This window comes from Scyliorhinus canicula, chromosome 4, assembly GCF_902713615.1.
Source record: "Scyliorhinus canicula chromosome 4, sScyCan1.1, whole genome shotgun sequence".
Lineage (NCBI taxonomy): Eukaryota > Metazoa > Chordata > Chondrichthyes > Carcharhiniformes > Scyliorhinidae > Scyliorhinus > Scyliorhinus canicula.
In genome coordinates, this window is record NC_052149.1 from 143,806,340 (window position 1) to 143,830,732 (window position 24,393).

The 24,393-nt window shown below is 46.8% G+C and overlaps 1 protein-coding gene across 2 annotated transcripts in view; it reads left to right on the forward strand.

Moving 5' to 3' along the window:
• Positions 1-24,393, forward strand: part of adam19b (ADAM metallopeptidase domain 19b) — a 200,579-nt gene that overhangs the window by 39,251 nt on the left and 136,935 nt on the right. For both annotated transcript variants that reach the window (XM_038795297.1, XM_038795298.1), the window contains exons 2-3: positions 3,033-3,151; positions 12,747-12,817. In XM_038795297.1, the coding sequence (XP_038651225.1) occupies positions 3,033-3,151; positions 12,747-12,817 (190 nt within the window). The remainder of the gene's footprint in view (positions 1-3,032; positions 3,152-12,746; positions 12,818-24,393) is intronic.

Genomic DNA, 24,393 nt, shown 5'->3' on the forward strand with positions numbered 1-24,393 from the left:
CGGCGCCGAAGACCCGGGGTCATGGTGCCATGGTGGATTTGAACCCGGCCCCGGGTCACTGTCCGTTTCGAGTTTGCACATTCCTCCCGTGTCTGCGTGGGTCTCACCCCCATAACCCAAATGTGTGCAGGGTAGGTTGATTGGCCATGCTAAATTGCCTCTTAATTGGAAAAAAAAAATGAATTGGGTACTTTAAATTTATTAAAAAAGCAGAGTTGAGTTTGTTGACTGCTTGGTCTCACACATGAGGGACGGTCTTGTAGAAAGACTGCCTGTCCTGTCCCACTTTTGCTGGCATTGGTCAGCTCCCCCGGGAGAGGAGAAAGGTGAGAAAATCAGACGGAAAATTTAAAGTAAAGTGAATGGTAGATGGGACAGGATGAGCAGGCTGAGGGTAATAGATTCCTGGATGTGATGACAACACATGATATTTTTAAACTCGAGCAGTTCATAACTGTCACTGAGTCACGGCAATGAGAGTGCAGCTTTGAACTGACTCCAGCACACCAATTACTGTGATAGTCAATTTAGTAATGTTCATGGGTTTTATTTAGTTCTGTTTGGGATCACCTTATTAGACTGATGGGCAATGCACTTTTTATGATTGCAGAATGACATCCAGACTGAAAAGACTAATAACTGTGATATTAGTACGGTAAGCGTACTGAGTGATAATGCACAGACTGAGGTCATTCAGCCCATAGGTCTATTCTACTGTTTGCACTCCACATGACCCCCACCCACCACACTTCATTTAACTATGTCAGCTTAACCTTCCAATCATTCCCGGTGTGTTCAGCTTCCCCCTAAATATGTCTATGCTATTCACCTCAAACATGGTGCTGTAGTGGTATTATAACTGGACTGGCAATTCAGAAAGAGGGCCCAGGCTAATGCTCTGGGGGCGCGGGTTCAAATCCACCATGGCAACAGGTGGAATTTGCATTCAATTAATAAAATTGAAAGCTGGTGAAAGACCCTGGGGTGAATTCTCCTCTGATAGCATTCCCCGCCTGCGAGTTTCCCGGCGGTGTGGGGTGGCGACAATGGGAAATCCCATCAGCACTGGCGGAAATGGAGAATCCCGCTGCCAGTGACGGTGTGCCGCCAAGAAACACACGGTTGGGGAGGCGGAGAATTCACCCTCATGAAATTCACCATCAATTGTCATTAAAACCCATCTGCTTCGCTAATGTCCCTTTCGGGAGTCTCACCTGGTCTGGCTCACATGCGACTCTCGACCTACAGTAAATGTGGTTGTCTCTTAACCGTCCTCCGAAGCCACTCAAGGGCAATTAGGTTTGGGAAACAAATGCTGGTCTTGCCAGCGATGCCCCAGTTTCTATGAAAGAAGAATAAACATAATTTCTATGGCAGCAAAGTTCTAACCACTCTCTTGATAATCAATCAGTGTACTTTCTTGCAGTTGTATTGCTGTCCTATTGTACTATTATTGCAGTATATGGCGACAATTAAATGTTACTGTTTAGATGGCCTCTATAAACCACCTTGTGGTTTCAAACACAGTAAATGCCTTAATTACATACGGTATGGCTTAAATTCAATGTGGATGGCACTAAGCCATGCAGGAGCCTCAAATTCATTCCAAGCTCTCTGCTGAATTCAGCCAAGGATAGTGTCGGGATGGGAGAGGTTCCCTTGTTGGCTTCTCTAGCTTCGCCTTAAAAGCACCAAGAAAGTTTTGGAAGAGAGCTCCTGAGCTTTGTTTTTGGAACTTCAATGTAACACCACCAGATTCCTTTTATGAGGGACATATCACAGGTTAAACATGTTGATATCTGAACTGCAAGTTTACAATGCAAACACGGTTCACAATGTATAGCTGGGTTCATCAGCTAGTGATTGTGTTGGGATGGGGGAGGGGTGGGTTCAGGGCAGAGGGGCTATAATTAGTCTCAGTGTCGTCCTGGATTGGGCGATGAAAGATAACTAGACAGAGATTCCTAATCACCACCTAGCAACCTTCAAATGAGCAGTATGTGTTTTTGCGGCAATCATTTTATTTTTGGGTAGAACTGAATTAGCCTTTATCCAATTTTCCTTGAAGTCAGCTGCAAGGAAAATATGGAGGCAAATGGGCGAGGGTCTAAATCCTCTGCGCCCATATCTGTGTGAGCAGGCAATGTCCTGTTTCTAACGCTGGTTTGCATGCCGGCATTCAGTCCAGGTTACTTCGTTAAGGAAGGATACATTGGTTGCAGCTGGTGCAATTAACTCCAGCATAGAGTTACTGGGCGCGACTCTCCAAAATGGAGACAGAGTGCTCGCTCCATCGTGAACGCCGTCGCATTTCACGATGGCACAAAACGGGTGCGTGCTCTACCAATTCTGGCCTCCACAAGGAGCCAGCACGGCGCTGGAGTGGTTCACACCACTTTAGCCTCCTTTCGCGCCAACCCGCGCATGCGCAGTTGGGCCACACCAACCCGCGCATGCGCAGTTGGGACGCGCCAAACTGCAAATGCGTGGGGGACTTCTTCAGCGCACCGGCCCTGCGCAACATGGCGTGGTGATTCAGGGACCGCTGCATAATAAAATAGGGCCGGGGCTGGAGAGGCTGGCTTGCCAATCGGTGGGCCCTGATCGCGGGCCAGACCCCATCGGAGGCCCCCCCCCCCCCGGTGAAGGAGCGCTTTTCCCCACCCCACAGGCTACCCCCCGATCCTACGCGCAGAGTTCCCGCCGGCAGACACCAGGTGTGAACAGCGCCGGCGGGACTCTGCTATTTCTGCACGGCCGCTCGGCCCATCAAGGCTGGAGAATAGGCGGCCCGACCGCGGACAGCGACCCGTGACCGGCGCCACACCAAACGCACCAGCGCGAATGGCGCCGCGGGGAAAAATGGCGCAAACAGCGATTCTCCCATACGGCGCGGCATGGGAGAATCGCGCCCACTGTCTTTAGGCGAGGATAGTTCAGGGTAAAGAACTGGAGAGAAAACATATGACAGCCAACCACGCCAACCTGAACCTATTATCTGTGAATTGACCAAGGTTTTTTTCTCTTCTTAGGGAGAAGTAGCAAGTTGAACCCAGAACCTCAAGCATACGATCACATTATAAAATATGAAACGATGGTACCCCGGTGGATTGCTTCAGGACCATTGGAATACTTTCCATCTCATAACGAGGTACAGGAAACTAACTGGATAGCCAACACATTTGTGTTAATTAGGCCGTGAATCAGATAGTATGTTGATCTGATAACCAGATGAAGCTTGACATTCAGAAAGCCAGTTATTACTTTGATAATGAGTTATCGTGTGCTAACCTAGTGACCAGTCAATTAATGCTGACCTTGTAACCAGGTGTGCTATGTTATCTGGATAACCCGTTGTATTTTGTAAATCGGTTAGTGTGTTGACCTGAGAACTGACTGGCTACGGCATTCCAATGTATTAACTTGTGCACCGGGTACGAATATAGAAAACTGTTCACATGTTCTGATGACCCTACATAAACTCTGAATGAAAGACAAAGGAGATGGACCATCAAGGTGAAGGTTAACTACTGAGGGGAAGGGTTGGGCCTGTGGGCAGCAATCCAAAACTCATGTTCCAACCAACTCATCTTCTCCACCCTGCCCAGGATCCTGCACCATGTTTTTACAGGGTCCTAATATCTTCCGGGCTCATATTCCAAATTTCCGTCACCAAGCGTGCTTCCTAATTTCTGAGCAACCGTCTAACATTTTCATGTTTTTCTTACTTGTAATTTCTACTGAGGATAAAGATAATGACTCTATGCTGTGAAAGAGCATGGATTACTTCCTGAAGAAAGCAAGATTCTGCTTTTAATCCTGGGCTCTCGGACTGAATTGTGGGCGTGGCTGGTTATTTGGCCCAGCTGCCCTCCTGCCTGGATAAGTAAAGCGGTAGTGCTTTGTGACTCTCACACAATCCAGGAAGGTCCGAGGTTCCCTCCCTGCTGTGTGCTGACTTAGCATGTCTCAAATGGCTGGAGTACAATTGGACCTTAGTGCCTGTGCTTTAGAGAAGAGAAAAATCAGAGAGGGAAAAGAAAAAAAAGAAAGAACCTGCATTTAGAACATAGAACAGTCCAGCACAGAACAGGCCCTTCGGCCCTCAATGTTGTGCCGAACAATGATCACCCTACTTAAACCCACGTAACCCGTATACCCATAACCCAACAATCCCCCCATTAACCTTACACTACGGGCAATTTAGCATGGCCAATCCACCTAACCCACACATCTTTGGACTGTGGGAGGAAACCGGAGCACCCGGAGGAAACCCACGCACACACGGGGAGGACGTGCAGACTCCACACAGACAGTGACCCAGCCGGGAATCGAACCTGGGACCCTGGAGCTGTGAAGCATTGATGCTAACCACCATGCTACCGTGAGGCCCCACGGTAGCATGGTGGTTATTCTATAGCATTCTATAGCATTCACAATCTCAGATCATCCCAAAGTGCTTCACAGCCAATGAAATACTTTTTGAATGCTAGTGAAATGTAAGAAATATACCAGCCAATTTGTGCACAGCAAAATCCCAGTGTTATATTGACCAGATAATTTGTTTGAGTGATTTTGGTTGATGGATAAATATTGGCCAGGGCATTGTGGGGTGGGACGCCGATATGTCCTTTGCTCTTCTTTAAAATAGAACTGGGGAGATCTGTTGAAACCACCTGAGAGGACAGGCAAAGGCTTGTTTAATGTCTCATCCCAACGTGGCACATGTTACGGTGCAGCACTGAGGGATTGTCAGCCTCGGTAGATACTCAGCTCTCTAGAGTGGGAGTAGAACCCATGAATTTCTAACTTAAAGGTGAGATTCTACCAATTTCCGTCCTCAACTGCTACTGAAATGTTACTGCTTGTGGATTTTTTTTTATTCGTTCATGGGAGTCACTGGCTGGGCCAGCATTTATTGCCCATCCCTGAGGGCATTTATGAATCAACCACATTGCTGTGTATCTGGAGTCACATGTAGGCCAGATCAGGTAAGGACGATAGATTCTGGTGAACCAGATGGGTTTTTACGACAATCGACAATGGTCACCGGGATAAGGTCAGAATCACAATTGTCACTCACTCCCGAGGTCAGAGGCATTTAGCTTTCCACAGTGGCCATTCGTCATATTAAAGCATTAGCAAGAGTGTTTGAATGTGGGGGCACTACAGCCGAGAAGACCAACACATTGACTTCGACCTGGTTTGTTAGGCATAATGTATTGACTTGTCAACCAGTTGAGGCTGGATAACTTTAAACCAGGTACAGCATAACCAGATAGACAGCTACATTGAATTGCTAAGATAATCAGTCACAGTGTTCTTAAGCCTCAATGGTATTTCTGTAATAAGAACTGGAAAGCAAGTCTTGACTTCTTCAACTCCAATTTTATTATCATAGAATTTACAGTGCAGAAGGAGGCCATTCGGCCCATCGAGTCTGCACCGGCTCTTGGAAAGAGCACCCTACCCAAGGTCAACACCTCCACCCTATCCCCATAACCCAGTCATCCCACCCAACACTAAGGGCAATTTTGGACACTAAGGGCAATTTATCATGGCCAATCCACCTAACCTGCACATCTTTGGACTGTAGGAGGAAACCGGAGCACCCAGAGGAAACCCATGCACACACGGGGAGGATGTGCAGACTCCGCACAGACAGTGACCCAAGCCGGAATTGAACCTGGGACCCTGGAGCTGTGAAGCAATTGCGCTAACCACTATGCTACCGTGCTGCCCTATTGTGTTCTACAATCACGTCTCTTCCAAATCCACAATGCCATCTGTATCCCCTTCATATATATGTACAAACAATAAGTGTGATCTGTTAAATTCTGCTCCAATTCTAACTTAAGCATTGGGGAACCACAACGTCTTCCTAACAAGTGTACAATATTACCATCCCAGGCTAGATGCCAACTGTGGTTCAGATACGGGACAGAAACCCCAATATTTTACTTTAATTTTCTAAGACTATGAGCAAAGGATACCTCACTCTAGGAGTGATTTCACAAAGAAATATGGATGTGGTATTTTAAAACAAACTTTATTACTAACACAATCTTTAACATCACACTAGAAAATAGCTTACAGTTAACCCCCGAAACAACACTCCCCAATACAGAGAATACTGCTATCTTTATTTCCACTTAAGCAACAAGAATAAAACCCATCTCAGCTCTCACTCCACTTTAACTATTACTGGCACATAGGAATACTTGCTTTGCAGAGGTTTTCTTTGAGAAAAAGAGATCCCTTGATAATGCTTTAACAAAAAGATCTGACTCCTGTCAGACCCATGCAGCAATTGTGATGTACTTTTTCAGAAGGTGCTTCCCTGCTTGTTTCGGCTCCCCCTTGTTATCAGACAAGCCTGCACTGCTTTAAAGACTGTTAATCGATTTTAACTGAACTGCAGTGAGAGAAGAACTGTTTGACTTCTGTACACAGCTTCATTCAGATCAGAACTAACCTGCTTTCTACAAAGTGCCTGATGCCTTAGCTCTACCCTGAAATGACATCACCGTACCAAGCTGAAATCTAATTAGCTCCATAGGGAATACCCTTAATCAAACAAAATTCCTTTAGCCCAAGCTTTTTAAGATGGCTTAATTACATCCCTGGCTCCCAAAATATACTTGCCTTTTAAACCAGGATTTCTTTTAAAGCATGATTGCAGCAAACACATGCACACACTAACACAGGCTTTTAACCCTTACTGCTCCAAATACCTATAATACGATACATCTGAAATTCCAACATACATCACAGTGAACCTGATTACTAGTTAGCGAATGCTAACTTTGTGTCCAGGTACGTCATATTAACTCTGACCAATTGTATTTTTATTAATCAGCTGCTGCACCTATAGAGCATCCACACACAGTAGCACAGTGGTTAGCACAGTTGCTTCACAGCGCCAGGGTCCCAGGTGCGATTCCCAGCTTGGGGTTACTGTCTGTGCGAAGTCTGCACGTTCTCCACGTGTCTGCGTGGGTTTCCTTCGGGTGCTCCAGTTTCCTCCCACAGTCCAAAGGTGTGCAGGTTAGGTGGATTGGCCATGTTAAAATTGCCCTTAGTGTCCAAAACGGTTAGGTGGTGTTACTCGGTTATGGGGATAGGGTGGAGGTATGGGCTTAGGTAGGGTGCTCTTTCCAAGGACTGGTGCAGACTCGATGGGCCGAATGGCCTCCTTGTGCACTGTAAATTCTATCATTCTATGCACCTTCTAGGCGAATAATCATACATGAGAGGCCTGGTCATTAGTAGCGCATCCACTGATTGACTAAGCAGTAGGCAGCACAAGCCAAGAGTCACACTCAGGGTCCTTGTGATCCACATGGTCACAGACCAAGCTGTTCAAAGCTGCAGGAGTGTACTGGCAGGAAGGAAGGTGGTTTAAAGTGCGTCCAGTTCAATGCCAGGAGCATCCTGAATAAGGTGGGTGAGCTTGCGGCATTGGTTGGTACCTGGGGCTTCGATGTTGTGGCCATTTCGGAGACATGGATAGAGCAGGGCGAGGAATGGTTGTTGCAGGTGCCGGGGTTTAGATATTTCAGTAAGCTCAGGGAAGGTGGTAAGAGAGGGGGAGGGGTGGCATTGTTAGTCAAGGACAGTATTACGGTGGCTAAGAGGACATTTGATGAGGACTCGAATACTGAGGTAGTATGGGCTGAGTTAAGAAACAGGAAAGGAGAAGTCACCCTGTTAAGGGTTTTCTATAGGCCTCCGAAAAGTTCCAGAGATGTAGAGGAAAGGATTGCAAAGGTGATTATGGATAGAAGCGAAAGAAACAGGGTAGTTGTTATGGGGGACTTTAACTTTCCAAATATTGACTGGAAACGCTATAGTTCGAGTACTTTAGATGGGTCCGTTTTTGTCCAATGTGTGCAGGAGGGTTTCCTGATGCAGTATGTAGATAGGCCAACGAGAGGCGAGTCTGTATTGGATTTGGTACTGGGTAATGAACCAAAACAGGTGTCAAATTTGGAGGTAGGTGAACACTTTGGTGATAATGACCACAATTCGATTACGTTTACTTTAGCGATGGAAAGGGATAGGTATGTACCGCAGGGCAAGAGTCATATCTGGGGGAAAGGCAATTATGATGCGACAAGGCAAGGCTTAGGATGCATCGGCTGGAGAGGAAAGCTGCCACAATGGACACAATGGAAATGTGGAGCATGTTCAAGGAACAGCTACTGCGTGTCCTTGATAAGTATGTACCTGTTAGGCAGGGAGGAAGTGGTCGAGCGAGGGAACCATGGTTTACTAAAGCAGTTGAAACACTTGTCAAGAGGAAGAAGGAGGCTTATGTAAAGATGAGACGTGATGGTTCAGTTAGGGCGCTTGAGAGTTACAAGTTAGCTAGGAAGGCTCTAAAGAGAGAGCTGAGAAGAGCCAGGTGAGGGGCAGCACGGTGGCCTAGTGGTTAGCACAGCTGCCTCACGGCGCTGAGGTCCCAGGTTCGAGCCCGGCTCTGGGACACTGTCCGTGTGGAGTTTTCACATTCTCCCCATGTCTGCGTGGGTTTCGCCCCCACAGCCTAAAAATGTGCAGAGTAGGTGATTGGCCACACTAAATTGCCCCTTAATTGGAAAAAATAATTGGGTAATCTAAATTTATTTTTTAAAAATTATTTAAAAAAAAAGAAGAGCCAGGTGGACATGAGAAGTCTTTGGCAGGTAGGATCAAGGATAACCCTAAAGCTTTCTATAGATATGTCAGGAATAAAAGAATGACTAAGGTAAGAGTAGGGCCAGTCAGGACAGTAATGGGAACTTGTGCATGGAGTCCGAGGAGATAGGAGAGGTGCTAAATGAGTATTTTTCGTCTGTATTCACACAGGAAAAAGACAAAGTTGTCGAGGAGAATACTGAGATATAGGCTACTAGACTAGAAGGGCTTGAGGTTCATAAGGAGGAGGTGTTAGCGATTCTGGAAAGTGTGAAAATAGATAAGTCCCCTGGGCCGGATGGGATTTATCCTAGGATTCTCTAGGAAGCTAGGGAGGAGATTGCTGAGCCTTTGGCTTTGATCTTTAAGCCATCTTTGTCTACAGGAATAGTGCCAGAAGACTGGAGGATAGCAAATGTTGTCCCCTTGTTCAAGAAGGGGAGTAGAGATAACCCCGGTAACTATAGACCAGTGAGCCTTACTTCTGTTGTGGGAAAAGTCTTGGAAAGGTTTATAAGAGATAGGATGTATAATCATCTGGAAAGGAATAATTTGATTAGAGATAGTCAACATAGTTTTGTGAAGCGTAGGCCGTGCCTCACAAACCGCATTGAGTTCTTCGAAAAGGTGACCAAACAGGTGGATGAGGGTAAAGCAGTTGATGTGGTGTATATGGATTTCAGTAAAGCGTTTGATAAGGTTCCCTACGGTAGGCTATTGCAGAAAATACAGAGGCATGGGATTCAGGGTGATTTAGCAGTTTGGATCAGAAATTGGCTAGCTGATAGAAGACAAAGGGTGGTGGTTGATGGGAAATGTTCTGACTGGTGTCCGGTTACTAGTGGCGTACAACAAGGATCTGTTTTGGGGCCGCTGCTGTTTGTCATTTTTATAAATGACATGGAGGAGGGCGTAGAAGGGTGGGTGAGTAAATTTGCAGATGACACTAAAGTCAGTGCAGTTGTGGACAGTGCAGAAGGATGTTACAAGTTACAGAGGGACATAGATAAGCTGCAGAGCTGGGCTGACAGGTGGCAATGGAGTTTAATGCAGAAAAGTGGGAGGTGATTCATTTTGGAAGGAATAACAGGAAGACAGAGTACTGGGCTAATGGTAAGATTCTTGGTAGTGTGGACGAGCAGAGAGATCTCGGTGTCCATGTCCATAGATCCCTGAAAGTTGCCACCCAGGTTGAGAGGGTTGTTAAGAAGGCGTACGGTGTGTTAGCTTTTATTGGTAGAGGAATCGAGTTTCGGAGCCATGAGGTCATGTTGTAGTTGTACAAAACTCTGGTGCGGCCGCATTTGGAGTATTGTGTGCAGTTCTGGTCGCCACATTATAGGAAGGATGTGGAAGCATTGGAAAGGGTACAGAGGAGATTTACAAGAATGTTGCCTGGTATGGAGGGAAGACTGGTATGGAGGGAAGATCTTATGAGGAAAGGCTGAAGGACTTGAGGCTGTTTTCGTTAGAGAGAAGAAGGTTAAGAGGTGACTTAATTGAGGCATACAAGATGATCAGAGGATTAGATAGAGTGGACATTGAGAGCCTTTTTCCTCGGATGGTGATGTCCAGTACGAGGGGACATAGCTTTAAATTGAGGGGAGATAGATATAGGACAGATGTCAGAGGTAGATTCTTTACTCAGAGAGTAATAAGGGTGTGGAATGCTCTGCCTGCAACAGTAGTGGACTCGCCAACAGAATTCGCATTCAAATGGTCATTGGATAGGCATATGGACGATAAAGGGATAGTGTAGAGGGACTTTAGAGGGGTTTCACAGGACAGCGCAACATCGAGGGCCGAAGGGCCTGTACTGCGCTGTAATGTTCTATGTTCTAAGCTATATACTTACTAACTAAATCACCTTGAGCACCGCCTTAGACTTTTCGCTTAATTGATTGTTTAACAAGTTACACTTATTGTTTACTAGACTGAACATGAAATGAAATGAAATGAAAATTGCTTATTGTCACAAGTAGGCTTCAAATGAAGTTACTGTGAAAAGCCCCTAGTTACCACATTCCGGCGCCTGTTCGGGAAGGCTGGTACGGAAATTGAACCGTGCTGCTGGCCTGCCTTGGTCTGCTTTCAAAGCCAGCGATTTAGCCCTGTGCTAAACCAGCCCCTAACTATAGGGAATACAGGTGGCACTGTGGATTTGGAGGCACAGGGATTGTAGAACACAATAAAATTGGAGCCGAAGAAGTCAATACTTCCATTCCAGTTCTTATTACAGAGATACCATTGGAACATACCAACTCTGTGACTAATTATCTTAGTAATTCAATGGTGGCATTCTGACCTCTAAACTGGGAGTTTGTGGATTCAAGAGAGTTGAGAACATTACCTTAGCTGATACTAACTTTTGGATGAGCTATTCAATTGAGACTCAATTGCCCCTAAGGTTCCATACTATTGAACAATGAGCAGTGGTGTTCTCCCCAGTGCCCAGGTTGATAGCTAACCCTCGACTTGCACTATGGAAAAACAAATTACTTGGTCCTTCATTTCTTTCCTGTTTGTGGGATTTTGATTTGCACACATCGGTTGTTACATCGACCTAACTTATAACAGTAGCCACAAAGGTTAGCTTGTGAAGTGCTGTGAGATATCTGAGGTTATGAAAGGCATCATATAAATACAAACCCTCTTTATTGACAAGTGTCAGAGCAGGTGGATTGTGTAAATCGTACAGTACACCCAGGTTCATCAGATTTGTTTATACATCACAGCACACAATAGAGGAGAGTTCATTGAGACCTGTTCATATTATGTCAGCGACACTTGAAACTCGAAGTGCTCCAGGTGTGGATGCAACAGCCCTGTTCAAAGAGCAATTCTCTCAACTACTGTGTGAATGAATGGCTCGTAACCTCTGAGCTCTGGGGCATTATATCTGTGGGAGCATCCCAAAGATGCACTGGAGACTTTCCCGCAACCTCCCTTAGCCTCTTGAGGTTGCCAGGTAAAGGTTTGCATGGCAATTGTCCGGCAAGTTCAAACTACTGATGGGCAGTTGACCTGCACAGGGAACAATTCGATAATGCGATTTGAATCGCAAACGTCTGATGGTTCTGACTGTCATAAAGCAATTGTTACCAAGAAAAAATTAGAAGAATTGAAACCACTTCTAGCTTCTGCGTAACTATAGCACTGATCCACTCCAAAACCTCACGGTGCTCACCCCACCCCTGGACTACTCAGGGGACTCTTCCTTCCGTCCCTCCAAAGTCCAACTACCACCTCTGATGACCCTTGCTGACTCCCAAGGCCCAACCTCCCCCCCCCTCCTCTCTCCTCTCCCACACCCTGCCCCCGCACTCCAAATCCTACCTTAAACATTCCTTTTTAAATTTAGAGCACCCAATTCATTTTTTCCAATTAAGGGGCAATTTAGTGTGGCCAAACCACCTACCCTGCACATCTTTGGGTTGTGGGGGTGAAACCCACGCAAACACAGGGAGCATGTGTAAACTCCCAAGTGACCCAGAGCCAGAACATTTACCTTCTCTCTGCTTTGTCAAAATGGCTGTACTGTTAAACGTACCTGGTTTACGGCAGCTAGTGTCATTAAAAAAGGGCGCGTGGCTTACTTAATTTCGATTCTCCTGGACTTGGCAGGAGGCCTTGGGAATCTGCTGTGTTGGGCTGATCTCACTCGGCCTAAGTTGAAAGGTCGGGTGAGATGGGGCTGCTTTATTTTATGGTACAAAACTAGGAGCAGAGTGACCATCCAACTCTATTGCCATCGCACCAGACGTTGTGCACCATTATCATTGGATAGAACATAGAAAATAGCTGCTGCATTTGTTTATTGCCCCCGAAAAGATTTTGAAAGGGATTCTTGCATCCTTCCCCCCTGACACATTGCCCTGTCACTTCATCCTGTGAGCATATTGATAATTCGTGGATGATGCAACTGAGGAACTCTCGATCTAAAGTCGATGCCAAGAAACACCAGAGCTGGCAAATCTTTAAAAAGCGACGACTGCACATCTGAGAAATGTGCATCTGATGAAGTTTTTCTCTTTTTCTTCTCCCAACCACCCTCCCTGTATACTCAGCACCCAGCCTGGGCAGAGATCCAAGTCACAGCTGAAGGAAGAGATCATATTCTGGAGATCAAGAAAAACGAGTAAGTACATTTTTGTGAAATGCAATGTAGTTTGTATTAAAGGTAAGGTAAAGTCGCCATGGTCCCAGATGACCATTGGCTGCTTTTCCCTTTGAGGATGAGAGCTGACTGGTGATGATTTAATCTGAGGATCACCACACCTCAGGCGAGAGAATTGAACCCGTGTTGCTGGCCTTGCATTACAAGTTGTATTTCAGAATAAAAGGTAGAGTCTAGAGTGTGCACTTCAGTATAGGTTACAGGACACAAAGCATCATAGTATGTGAGCTCAATATAGAATATAGAAAATTACTAATGAAAATGTATGATGCAGGATACAGGAGAATATAAATATGAATATAAATGCTAGTGTCAGCCTCCCATCTCATAGGGTGCTGACTATTGCTGTGGTGGTCAAATATGTGTTAAGCATCACCTGGTGTGGCTCACGTGCCCCACTCTGACATGGCAAACTCTACTGCATCTATTGCAAAGGAAGACTGAGCTGAGAAGGTGCACTAATTGCAGGCCTCTCTTTCTCTGGGCTCTCTTCTCGTCCCTCTGAGCTTTTCATTTCTGATTGTCTCTTCCAATACCCTTCCACACAATCAGTCTCCAGAAGTCAGGGCATTCAGTGACACAAGAACGCACAGCACTCTGAGAGAAAATATTCTCCTCATTTCCATCTTAAATGGATGGCCTGTTATTTTTAAACGGTGTTACCTAGTTCCAGTGTCCCCTACAAAGGGAAACATCCTTTCAGCATCCAGGCTGCCAAGTTCCCCTCAGAATCTTATATGTTCCAATAAGATCACCTTGCATTCTTGTAAAGTTCAATCGGTACAGGCCCAGCCTGTCCAACTTTTCCTCACAAGATAACAACCTCCATCTCAACTTTTATATTCCATTCCCCTTACAGTAAACAACAACATTTAATTTGCCTTCATAATCACTGTTGGTCGTTCTGGGTGAGTGTGCTGAAAACTCAATTTGGCTCTGTTTCTGTTCTAAGCTCTGGAGTCGCCAGGTGTCGTTAAGACACCGCCACAAGCTTCAAGATGAAGTTCAAAGCAATAAAACCGTACACCAATTAGTAAGTCCAAACAACTGAGTTTATTATAATACAATTATAATAACTACCCATGCACAAGCTAAAAGGATTAAACTTATTCCTACCGCTAAACAACTAATACTTATCTCGAAGGAACTGCTGGGTCAGGGAACCAGGCCTCTTGCTCTGCTCTGGTCTGCAGACTTCAGGTTGGTATCAATTAAAAAGGTGGTCAGGAGTGCCTATCACTGGTAGCGGTCGTTGGGAGGCACTTACTTGTTGGTGGCTGCTGCCCGAAGGCTGGAGCAGGAGACTGAACCATGTGTGGGACCTGCCTTTTATAGGTCCCAGGGGATCCGCGCCCCTTTGGGTGGACTCCCTTACCTGCTTGGAATCAATTGGGTCTCTTCCCAATCGATTATGTTTGAACCCCCCAATCATGGGGCAGTTCCTTGGTCGCTGGGGCGGTTCTTGGGACTTATTGGGCGAGATTCTCCCAAAACGGGAGAAATCGTAAAGCTGGCGTAAAACCCGGGCGGGTTTTACGGCAGCGCGCCCCTTCCCGACCGGGGACCGATTCTGGTCCCCGGTCAGGGCTAGCAGCCCGACGCCGTAGGCTCCGGCAAGACGGGCTTAACGAAAATCGTTAAGCCCGCTTGCCGGAGTTAGCGCCGGCTGACGCGTCATATGGCGTCAGCCGCGCATGCGCAGTTTGGAAGACTCCAACCCGCGCATGCGCGGGTGACGTCATCGCGTTTTTGCGCGAAACCCGCACATGCGCGGGCCGAATTGCCCCTCAGCCGCCCCGCGAATGGATACTGCGGGGCGGCGGAAGGACAAGTAGTGCGCGGGCATCGGGCCCGCTGCCCGCGATCGGTGCCCACCGATCGCGGGCCCATGGCACCCTTGGCACGACCGTGGTACGGCCGTGCCAATCGGTGCCATGGTTATTAATAGCGAGTTTGTGACGCCGTTTTTACGAACGGCAAGACCAGGTGTGTTTGCCGTTCGTAAAAACGGCGGAAAGGGCTGGGACTTCGGCCCATCTAACAGCTGAGAATCGCTGCCGGCCGTAAAAAAACGGCGGCAGCGATTCGGGTCGGGACTTCGGCGGGGGGGGGTGGGAGAATAGCGGGAGGGCGGCAAAAATGTCGGGAAGGCCCTCCCGCTATTCTCCGACCCGTCGTGGGGGTTGGAGAATTTCGCCCATTGTTTTGGGCTTCTCTGGCGCCGAAAGTCTGGCCTTCCATTGAATGTATCGATCTGTGTTTAACTTGTTTCCATTGTATCTGGGGATCGCCCGGTATCGCCTCATTAGTATGTTAACTGGTTTCTTTTCACAGTGCTGTCTGGTTTCTGCAACAGTCAAAACTGGTTTCTGCAGTCGTCCCAATATACAATCGCTTTGCAAGCTGCTTGCTTTACAACATGTCCATTTTCCCTGCATTCCTTGCAATCTTCCATTTTGTGTTGGGCAGTGGCCACCCCAGGTGGCTACACACTTGCATACCAAACTTTTGTGATTCATGTACCAGGGCACCCAGATCGCCCTATACTTCAGAGTTCTGCAATCTCTCACCATTTAAATAATATGCCACTTTTTTATTCTTCCCAACCAAGTGGATAAGTTCACATTTTGACACATTATACTCCATTTGCCAAATTTCTTCCCATTCATTAACCTATCTATCCCTTGTAAGACTCCTCATGTCCTCTTCATAACTTAGCTTCCTACCTATCTTTGTGCCAACAGCAAATTTAGTTACCGCATATTCGGTCCATTCACCTAAATCACTGATACAAATTGCAAATAGTGAGCAAGGAGTTGTGAAGTCAGGAAAGGCTCTTGCAAATAACATTGGGGCTAATGATCCATGTAAATTTGAGATGCAGCCATTGGTGATCATACAGCAATAATTCTCAGCAGATAACTATACTGTTTTGCGCCTCGGAGATATGCAGAGATCACACACAACAGGTTTTACATGTAAATAGGAGCTTTATTATGAATGCTATCTCCCAATCTACATGAACCATTCCAGAATCTATAGAATTTTGGAAGGCGACTATCAATTACCTGTACAGCCACCTCTTTCGACACTCTGGGATGTAGATGTAGATCACCAGTCCCATTAATTTCTCCAATACTACTGTTTACGAATAATAATTTCTTTCAGTTCCTCATTCTCGCTAGGCCCTTGGTTCTCCAGTATTATTGGGAGGCGTTTTGTTCCTCTGTAAAGACAGATACAAGCATTTTTTTAGCTTCTCTGCCATTTCCTTATTCCCCCATTATAAATTCTCCGATCTCTGCTTGTAATAGACACATTTGCCTTTGCTAATATTTCTCTTTTACATATCATTAGATGCTTTTATAGTTATTTTTATGTTTCTGGCTTGTTTGAACCCATGGCCTCAGAGAATTCACCTGGAATTCTGGATTATTAGTCCAGTGACAATACCACTATACCACTGTCTCGCACATGCACATACCATCCTATCTTTAATCGTAATTTCCCAATTTACCACAGCCAACTTGCGCTTCATTCCATTGTAATTTCCCTTGTCTAGGTTTAAGATTCAGGTCTCTGATTGAACTACATCACTTGAAAAATAATGTAAAATTCTATTATCATATGGTTTTCCCCAGAGGCTCCTTTCCATCGAGATTATTAATTAACTTTCTTATTGCACAGTACTAGATATAAAATAGCTCATTCCCTCCAAGTTCCTCAAGAAATATGTTAAATATAAAGTCAGTGCCATCAATGACCTTTGTTGTGTTCGGTGGCATCTTCAAGTTTGAAGCCAAGCTTATCAAATGGGTTTAAGTCATAAGGCTTCAGCGTCTGGCTATGTAGAATATGAATCTGTATAGGATTATGTTTTTGTTGCCCACTGGAACTGCAATCGTTCCCAAAACCGAAATAATCGAGTCACTGCAAACTTGAAGAGTGTCGCAGGAGTGAGAGAAAGGTGTGAAAAGTTAACAATGCTAGAGTTTGTCACTCAATGTAGGTACTTTCATGCCCACATCGATGAGGAGCGATACATAGATGCCCGTGATCTTGACTGCGCACTCCTTAAAATGACCTGCCGTTTTTCTGTCTGTGATGCCAAACACATTGGACGGGATTTACCGAGCAACCCACTGCGTGTTATTTGGCAGTGGAGATGGCCCGTCAACTGGATTTTCCGGTCTCGATGTTTTCAACAGGATTTCCTGTTGACCTCACCCCTTGTCACCGGGAAACCCATGCGCCATCGGTGGGACAGGAATATCCCGTCGGCTTGAACAGCCGGTAAATTCCGCCCTTAATGTATTTCACTCTTGGGAGTAGATTCCTCCATGTGTTAGCCTGGGGAAGTTGTTTTTTTCTTTGACCTGCACATCTTTGTGAAGTGATTTTCCCTTCAGCTGGACATGACATTGTTAATTGATGGGCATCTCCATAACTTGGGAACATTTTTGAAGGTATCGATCGAGATGGAGCTGCTGTAGATGAGCCTGCCTCTTTGTCTGTAACCCTTGCACATGAACTGGTTGAGCAAGCTGTGTCCTTGACCCTGTGTCTGAGGGTTCATTTCAACCATGGCAGATCCAAATTGGATTGCCAAGGTTGTGTTTTTTCCCCAAGGATTAAATTGCCATCCTTCATGAATCAGCATTCCCTAATACCTGGAATTTAAGTTTTTTTTTAATAAGTTGGTCTCAAATTAGTTTGTTGGTTACATGTGGAAGCCAATTGCCTAAATGTTGCCATGTGTTGTTTTATGGACTGGCCTTGCATCTCTGATAGAATGTTTATCACAATTACAGACAACAAAATGGTATATCTCATGGAGGTGCCACTACCTTTTCTTTCCCTAAAACATTCAAGCAATACTCGTTCTTGGTATTTTCCTTTTCAATCTTGGTGGTGTCTTTGGCCCTGTGTCTGGGATTGTCAATGAAAAAACAATCTGAAGTTCCAAACGTACTATATAACCATGTATCTCAAGGCCAATTTGGCAGTAGTATGTGGGTTCCTGGTAACAGTTTGAAAATGTACCAAGGGAATGTCAAAAGCCTTGTTGAAAAGCATGGTTGAAAGCATGTTTCACTGACCAGCAGAGCACACTGCTTTAAACAGAATTATTACATGCTTACAGCAATGATCTCATTTCCAAGCCTTCATCTTTGGCAATTGTTCCACTTTTTCTTTTGGGAAGTTGACCTTAGAATTGGACATCAGCCAGCCGAGTCAGTGTTGAGAGCATTTTTATTGGTCCAAGAGTCTGTCTAATGTAAAAAATGATGTGTATCAATGGAAACCTAAGCATCCTCATATTAACTATAAAAGGAGATTTTAAAGAAAGGCTTTATCTATAGCTTTTGTTAGCTTGGGCTTTGACTTCAACTGAAATACTTTATGTTGTATGTAGGTTAGAATTATAACATCGCTACTTTTGGGAGGTGATTAAAGCTACATGTAATAAAGTACTGGCATGGACATATGCACTCAAGGCAGGACGGTGTGTGTTTTGGATGTGGATCCTGACGGTGATGGTGTTTTCAAAGGCTTGTTGCCTTTATGATCGAAGTCATAGATAATAATAGCTTATTGTCACAAGTAGGCTTCAATGAAGTTACTGTGAAAAGCCCCTAGCCGCCACATTCTGGAGCCTGTTCGGGGAGACCGGTACGGGAATTGAACCCGCGCTGCTGGCCTTGTTCTGCGTTACGAGTCAGCTGTTTATCCCACTGTGCTAAACTAGCCCCTGAGATTTGAGAGGAGCTGTTGAGGAAGTCTTGGTGAGTTGCTGCAGTGCATGCTGTGGATAGTGCTGCACCTAGTGTACGCCATTGGTGCAGGGGTTGGATGTATAAGCCACAGATGAGGGCATTGGTCAAATGGATGACTCCGTTCACTTTTGTTTTAACAAAGCTGCATTTGAATAAGTATCATTTGGCAAGATGTTCTTGGCATGAATTCTCACTTTGCTGTCACTACCGTTACTTTTCTGCATGTGGGTTTACAAAGGATACTTTTGAGAAGTGATGCCTTTAGTTTAAATCCCTGCCTTCAGAACATAACGTCACAATTTTAGAATCTGAGATAAGCCAGCTAGAATCAAACTCAGCCGAAAATAATGCCCCACAAAAGGTTGTGAGACACAGAATCAACTGAAATGTTTGAATGCAAAGTTGACATTTTCTTGGCACATGAAGGCATTCAGGATATCAAAAGTATGTGCAACTGCAATTGAAAAGTATAGAGAAGCAACAGTTAACAAATAATTGAAGTGGTTATGACAGATATCTGACTCAATTTCCTGTACTTTAAGAAACTTCCTGTACTTTAGGGGCAGCAGGGTAGCATGGTGGTTAGCATAAATGCTTCACAGCTCCAGGGTCCCAAGTTCGATTCCCGGCTGGGTCACTGTCTGTGTGGAGTCTGCACGTCCTCCCCCTGTGTGCGTGGGTTTCCTCCGGGTGCTCCGGTTTCCTCCCACAGTCCAAAAGATGTGTGGGTTAGGTGGATTGGCCATGATAAATTGCCCGTAGTGTCCTACAAAAAAAAAGTAAGGTTAAGGGGGGTTGTTGGGTTATGGGTATAGGGTGGATACGTGGGTTTGAGTAGGGTGATCATGGCTCGGCACAACATTGAGGGCCGAAGGGCCTGTTCTGTGCTGTACTGTTCTATGTTCTAAACCACTAGCTTTTGAAATGGACAGGATTTTCTGGCCATCCCAGCCGGGCAGGATTGTCCCGTCCCACTGGCGGCAAATCCTCGCCACGGGTTTCCCGCGGCAGGGGGTGCATACAGTGGAAAGAAGATTCTGCCAAGTGCCAATGGCAAGCCACCTCAACTGCCATGAAACACACCGCGGTGGCGCACGGATATTACTTAGCGGCGACTTCACAGTTTGCCTCGTGTTCCTGTGAACCCCAAATTCTCAATGTTTGACTCCATATAGCTTCATCTTCAATTCATATTATCACAGCAATAGGAAAATCCAAAGTCCTGACCTGAACCATTCTGCAATGAGAAATCTAGAAATAGCCAAGTTGAGCGTTAAAACGGTCTATGGAGTGTGTGAGGAAGGTGGGGGTGATGAAATATTAAGATGCTTGTGTTGCCAGTAAGCAGGTTGTGATGGCTGGAAGAGGACCAGCTACAAGGCACGACTGACAAAGAGACTGAAATGTTGTACGGACATACAAACATACAAAATAGGAGCAGAAGTGGGCAACTCGGCCCCTCTAACCTGCTCTGACATTCAGCAAGACCCTGACTGAAATAAGCAAAGTACTGTAGAAGCTGGAATCTGAAACAAGAACAGAGGATGGAGGAAAAACTCAGCAGGTCTGCCACCATCTATCAGGAGGGAAACAGAAGGTGCGAGTCAGCGACCCCATTGGGGCCAGGTGAATGGCGCGAGAGCCCCAAATCAGATCGTTGGGCGAGATCCAGATCTGCATATTTAAATGAGCATATTAGCTCATTTAAATACCAAGGTGCCAGATTTACTCGACTCCTGGGAGTCAACGGCCTCACCTGCAAGACCTCACCAGGACTCCATTTAGTACTGGTCCATGCAAAGGTGAATCAGGAGTAACGACCCCTTGGGGGTCTCGCAGACCATTGAAGACCTCCGGGTGGTCGGGGACAGGACAGGGTGGTACCTTGGCACACCTCCTGCTGCCTGGGCAACTTGGCTGTGCTAACCTGGCACACTGGCACTGCCAAGGTGAGTGGACAGCACTGCCAGGGTGTCAGGGGAGGGGTTCGGGGTAGGCCTGAAAGCGGGGGTGGCGGGTGGGGATGGAATCAAGACTGCCAAGCAGCGGGCAGGGAGAGCTTTGGCGGTTGCTGGGGCCCTGGTGGGGGTGGTCTGGAGGTGGCGAGGGGGGTTACTGGGGGACAGTGTGTGGCAGGCCAGGTCCATGTGCGGTCGGCACCATGTTGCACAGTGCGGCCACTGCAGTCCCCCGCTGTGCGCATGCGCGGCCACACACCCGGCACTTCTCCGGCCGTACCAGCAGGTTTACGCTGTGTGGCTACTAGCTCCCTACCAGACGGAGGTTCGTTGCAGCTTTTGCACTGTTTTTTCTGGTGTAAAACGCCACTGTTCCGTCACCGGCATCAGCACTTAGTCTTCAAATCGGAGAATCCAGCCCGTGGGAGAGGGGAAGAGGTGTTTTGCATTGAGGCCATGCATATATGGAACATTAAAAAAAAAGAGAAGAGAAGAAAAGGGGGTTTAAGATGGAGGAGAAAGTTCACTATCTAAAGTTGCCGAACTCAATGTTAAATCCTAAGGGCTGCAGCGTGCCTGATCGGAAGATGAGATGCTGCTCCTCCAGCTTACGTTGTACCTCAGTTGAGCATTCCAGCAGGTCAAGAATGGACATGTGGGCATGGGAGCAAGGTGCTGAGTTAAAATGGCACGCAACAGGAATATTGGGATCTTGTTTGAGGACTGAGCAAAGGTGTTCCGCAAAGCCGTCACCAAGTCTGCGTTTAGTCTCCCCTATGTAGAGGAGCAGCAAATATCATAAACCAAGTTGAAGGAGGTGCAAGTAAAAAGCTGCTTAACCTGAAAGGAATATTTGGGGTCTTGAATAGAGAGGGTGAAGAGATAATGGGGCAGGTGTTACACCTTCTACAATTGCAAGGGAAGGCGCCATATGAGGTGATAAGGAGTTGGGAGTGATGGAGGAGTGGATGAGGGGGCGGAATTTTCCCATTCGGCGGCAGAGTGTCCACGCTGTTGGAAACACCGTCGCGTTTCACGACGGCGTGAACGGGCCGCTGGGAGTACCGATTCGGCCCCTACAGTGGGCCAGCACAGTGCTGGAGCGGTTCACGCCGCTCCAGCCTCCCACCCCAGCGTGAACTGTGCGCCGCAGGACACGTGCATGCGCAGTGGCTTCGGCGCCAACCCACGTATGCGCGGTGGCCTCCCTCAACGTGCCGGCCCCGATGCAACATGGCGCGGGAGTTCAGGGGCTGGTGCATAAGAAAATAGGCCTGGGGAACAAGATGCTGGCCTGCCGATCGGTGGTCCCCAGTCGAGGGCCAGGCCCCATTGGAGGCAGACCCTGGGGTCGGAGCCCCCCCCCCCCCCCCCCCCCCCCCCCCCCAACAGCCCACCTCCCCGTCCCCGTGCGCAGAGTTCCCGCCGGTTGCGACCAGGTGTGGACGGTGCCGGCGGGATTCTGCCTTTTTAGAGCGGCCGCTAGGCCCATCCGAGCCGGAGAATCGGTGGTCCGGCCGCATACAGTGGCCTGTGACCGGCACTGCGCCAAACGTGCCGGCGCCAATGGCGCTGATTCTCCGCTCCATGGAGAATCGTGTGCCGGCGTCGGGGCAGCGTGGCCCAGTTGCGGGAATTCTCCGGCCCGGCCCTGGGCTGGGAGAATCCCACCCCCCTGTGGAATGCCGATGGGGGAATGGGTGTTGAGGGGAAGATGTATTTAATGGTGGCATCATGCTGGAGTGGTGGAATTGGCAGAGGATGGTCCTTTACATGCGGAGGCAGGTGGGGTGAAAAGTGAGGACAAGGGAGACCATATCATGGTTTTGGGAGGGAGGGGACGGGGTGAGGGCAGAGGTGTGGGAAATGGGTTGAACCCAGTTGGGTGCCCTGTTAATCATGGGTGGGAGGGAAACTTGGGTTCAGAAAAAAGGCAGACATGTCAGAGACACCATTTTTGGAGGTGGCATCATCAGAACAGATGCGACGGAGGTTGGGAAACTGGGAGAATGGGATGGAGTCCTTAAAGGGAGCAGCGTGTGAGGAGCTGCAGCCAAGGTAGCTATGGGAGTCGGTGGGTTTGTAATGAATGTTAGTGGCCAGTCTATCACCAGAAATGGTGACAGAGAGGTCAAGGAAGGGAAGTGAAGTGTTGGAGACAAACCATGTGTAGATGAGAGAGGGGTGGAAATTGGGAGCAAAATTGATAAGTTCATCCAGGTCCAGATGAGAGCATGAAGCAGCACCAACAGGGCCATCGATGCAACAGAAAAAAGAGTTGTGGGAGCGGCCCTGAATAGGACTGGGACCAGGAATGTTCATGGCTGATCTGTTTGTGTTGAGTTCCACATTCCTTTCTACCCCTGATAACCTTTAGTTCCCTTGCAGAACAAGAATCTATCTAACTCCGCCTTCAAAATATTCAATCATCCCGTCCCACCCATTTCTGAGGCAGAGAGTTCCAAAGTCGCACAACCCTCTGAGAGAAAAAAAATGTCTCCTCATCTCTGTCCTATAACAGTGAGCCCTTATTTTACAACCATGTCCCCTAGTTCTGGACTCACCCACAAGAGCAAATATCCTTTCCACATAGAATTTCTGCAGTGCAGGAGGCCATTCAACCCATCAAGTTTGCACCGACCCTCTGAAAGAGCACCTTACCAATCACACCTATTGTATCCCCATAACCCCATCCGGCACATCAATGGACACCAAGGGACAATTTAGCATGGTCAATCCACCTAACCTGCTCATCTTTGCACACTAAGGGACAATTCTGAATTCTCCCTCTGTGTACCAGAACAGGCGCCGGAATGTGGTGACTAGGCTTTTCACATTAACTTCATTGCAGTGTGAATGTAAGCCTATTTGTGACAATAAAGATTATATTTTTAAAAAATTGAACATGGCCCATCCACCTAACTTGCACATTCTTTGGACCATGGGAGGAAACTGGAACATCCGGAGGAAACCCATGCAGACACGGGGAGAAAGCGTAAACTCCACAGTCACCCAAGGCCGGCATTGAACCCGGGTCTCTGGCGCTGTGAGGCAAAAGTGCTAACCACTGTGCCATCATGCTACCCATCTACCATGTCAAGATTATTCAGCAACCTATACGCTTTAATCAAGACATCCCTCATTCTAAACTCCTGTGGGAACAAGTCCAGTCGTCTAACTTATCCTCATATGACAGCCCATTCATTCTGGGTAAACCTCCTCCAATGTATTTACATCCTTTGTTAAATAAGAGGTCAAAACTGCACATAGTATTCGAAATGTGCAGCTGGAGTCTTCCTCCCTGCCCACCCCAAAAACACCACGGGCGAGAGGTGGACAATGGAAAACTCTGTTGACCTCGGGTGGGATTCTTCGGTCGCCGGATGAACACGGTGGAGAAACCTGCCCGTGGTCTCACCAATGCCCTGTACAACTGGAGCAAAACAGCCTTACTTTTATGTTCAATTTCTCTCATAATAAAGGATAGCTTCCATTAGCCTTCTTTAATACATGCTATACCTACATATTAATCTGCTGTGACTCATAACTCGATCTCTCTGCACCTCGGAATTCTGAAGTTGTCCTCCGTTCAAATAATACTCTTTTTTTATTCTTCCTGCCAAAACGAACAACTTCACATTTTCCCACACGACTCCACCTGCCAGATTTTTGCCCACTCACTCAACCTATCTATATCAATCTGCAAACTCCTACTGTCTTCTTCACAACATTTTCACGAAAATACTCCCAAAATAATAAAGTTGTAACTTTTATTTTGAACGATTTATTCACAAAACTAGGA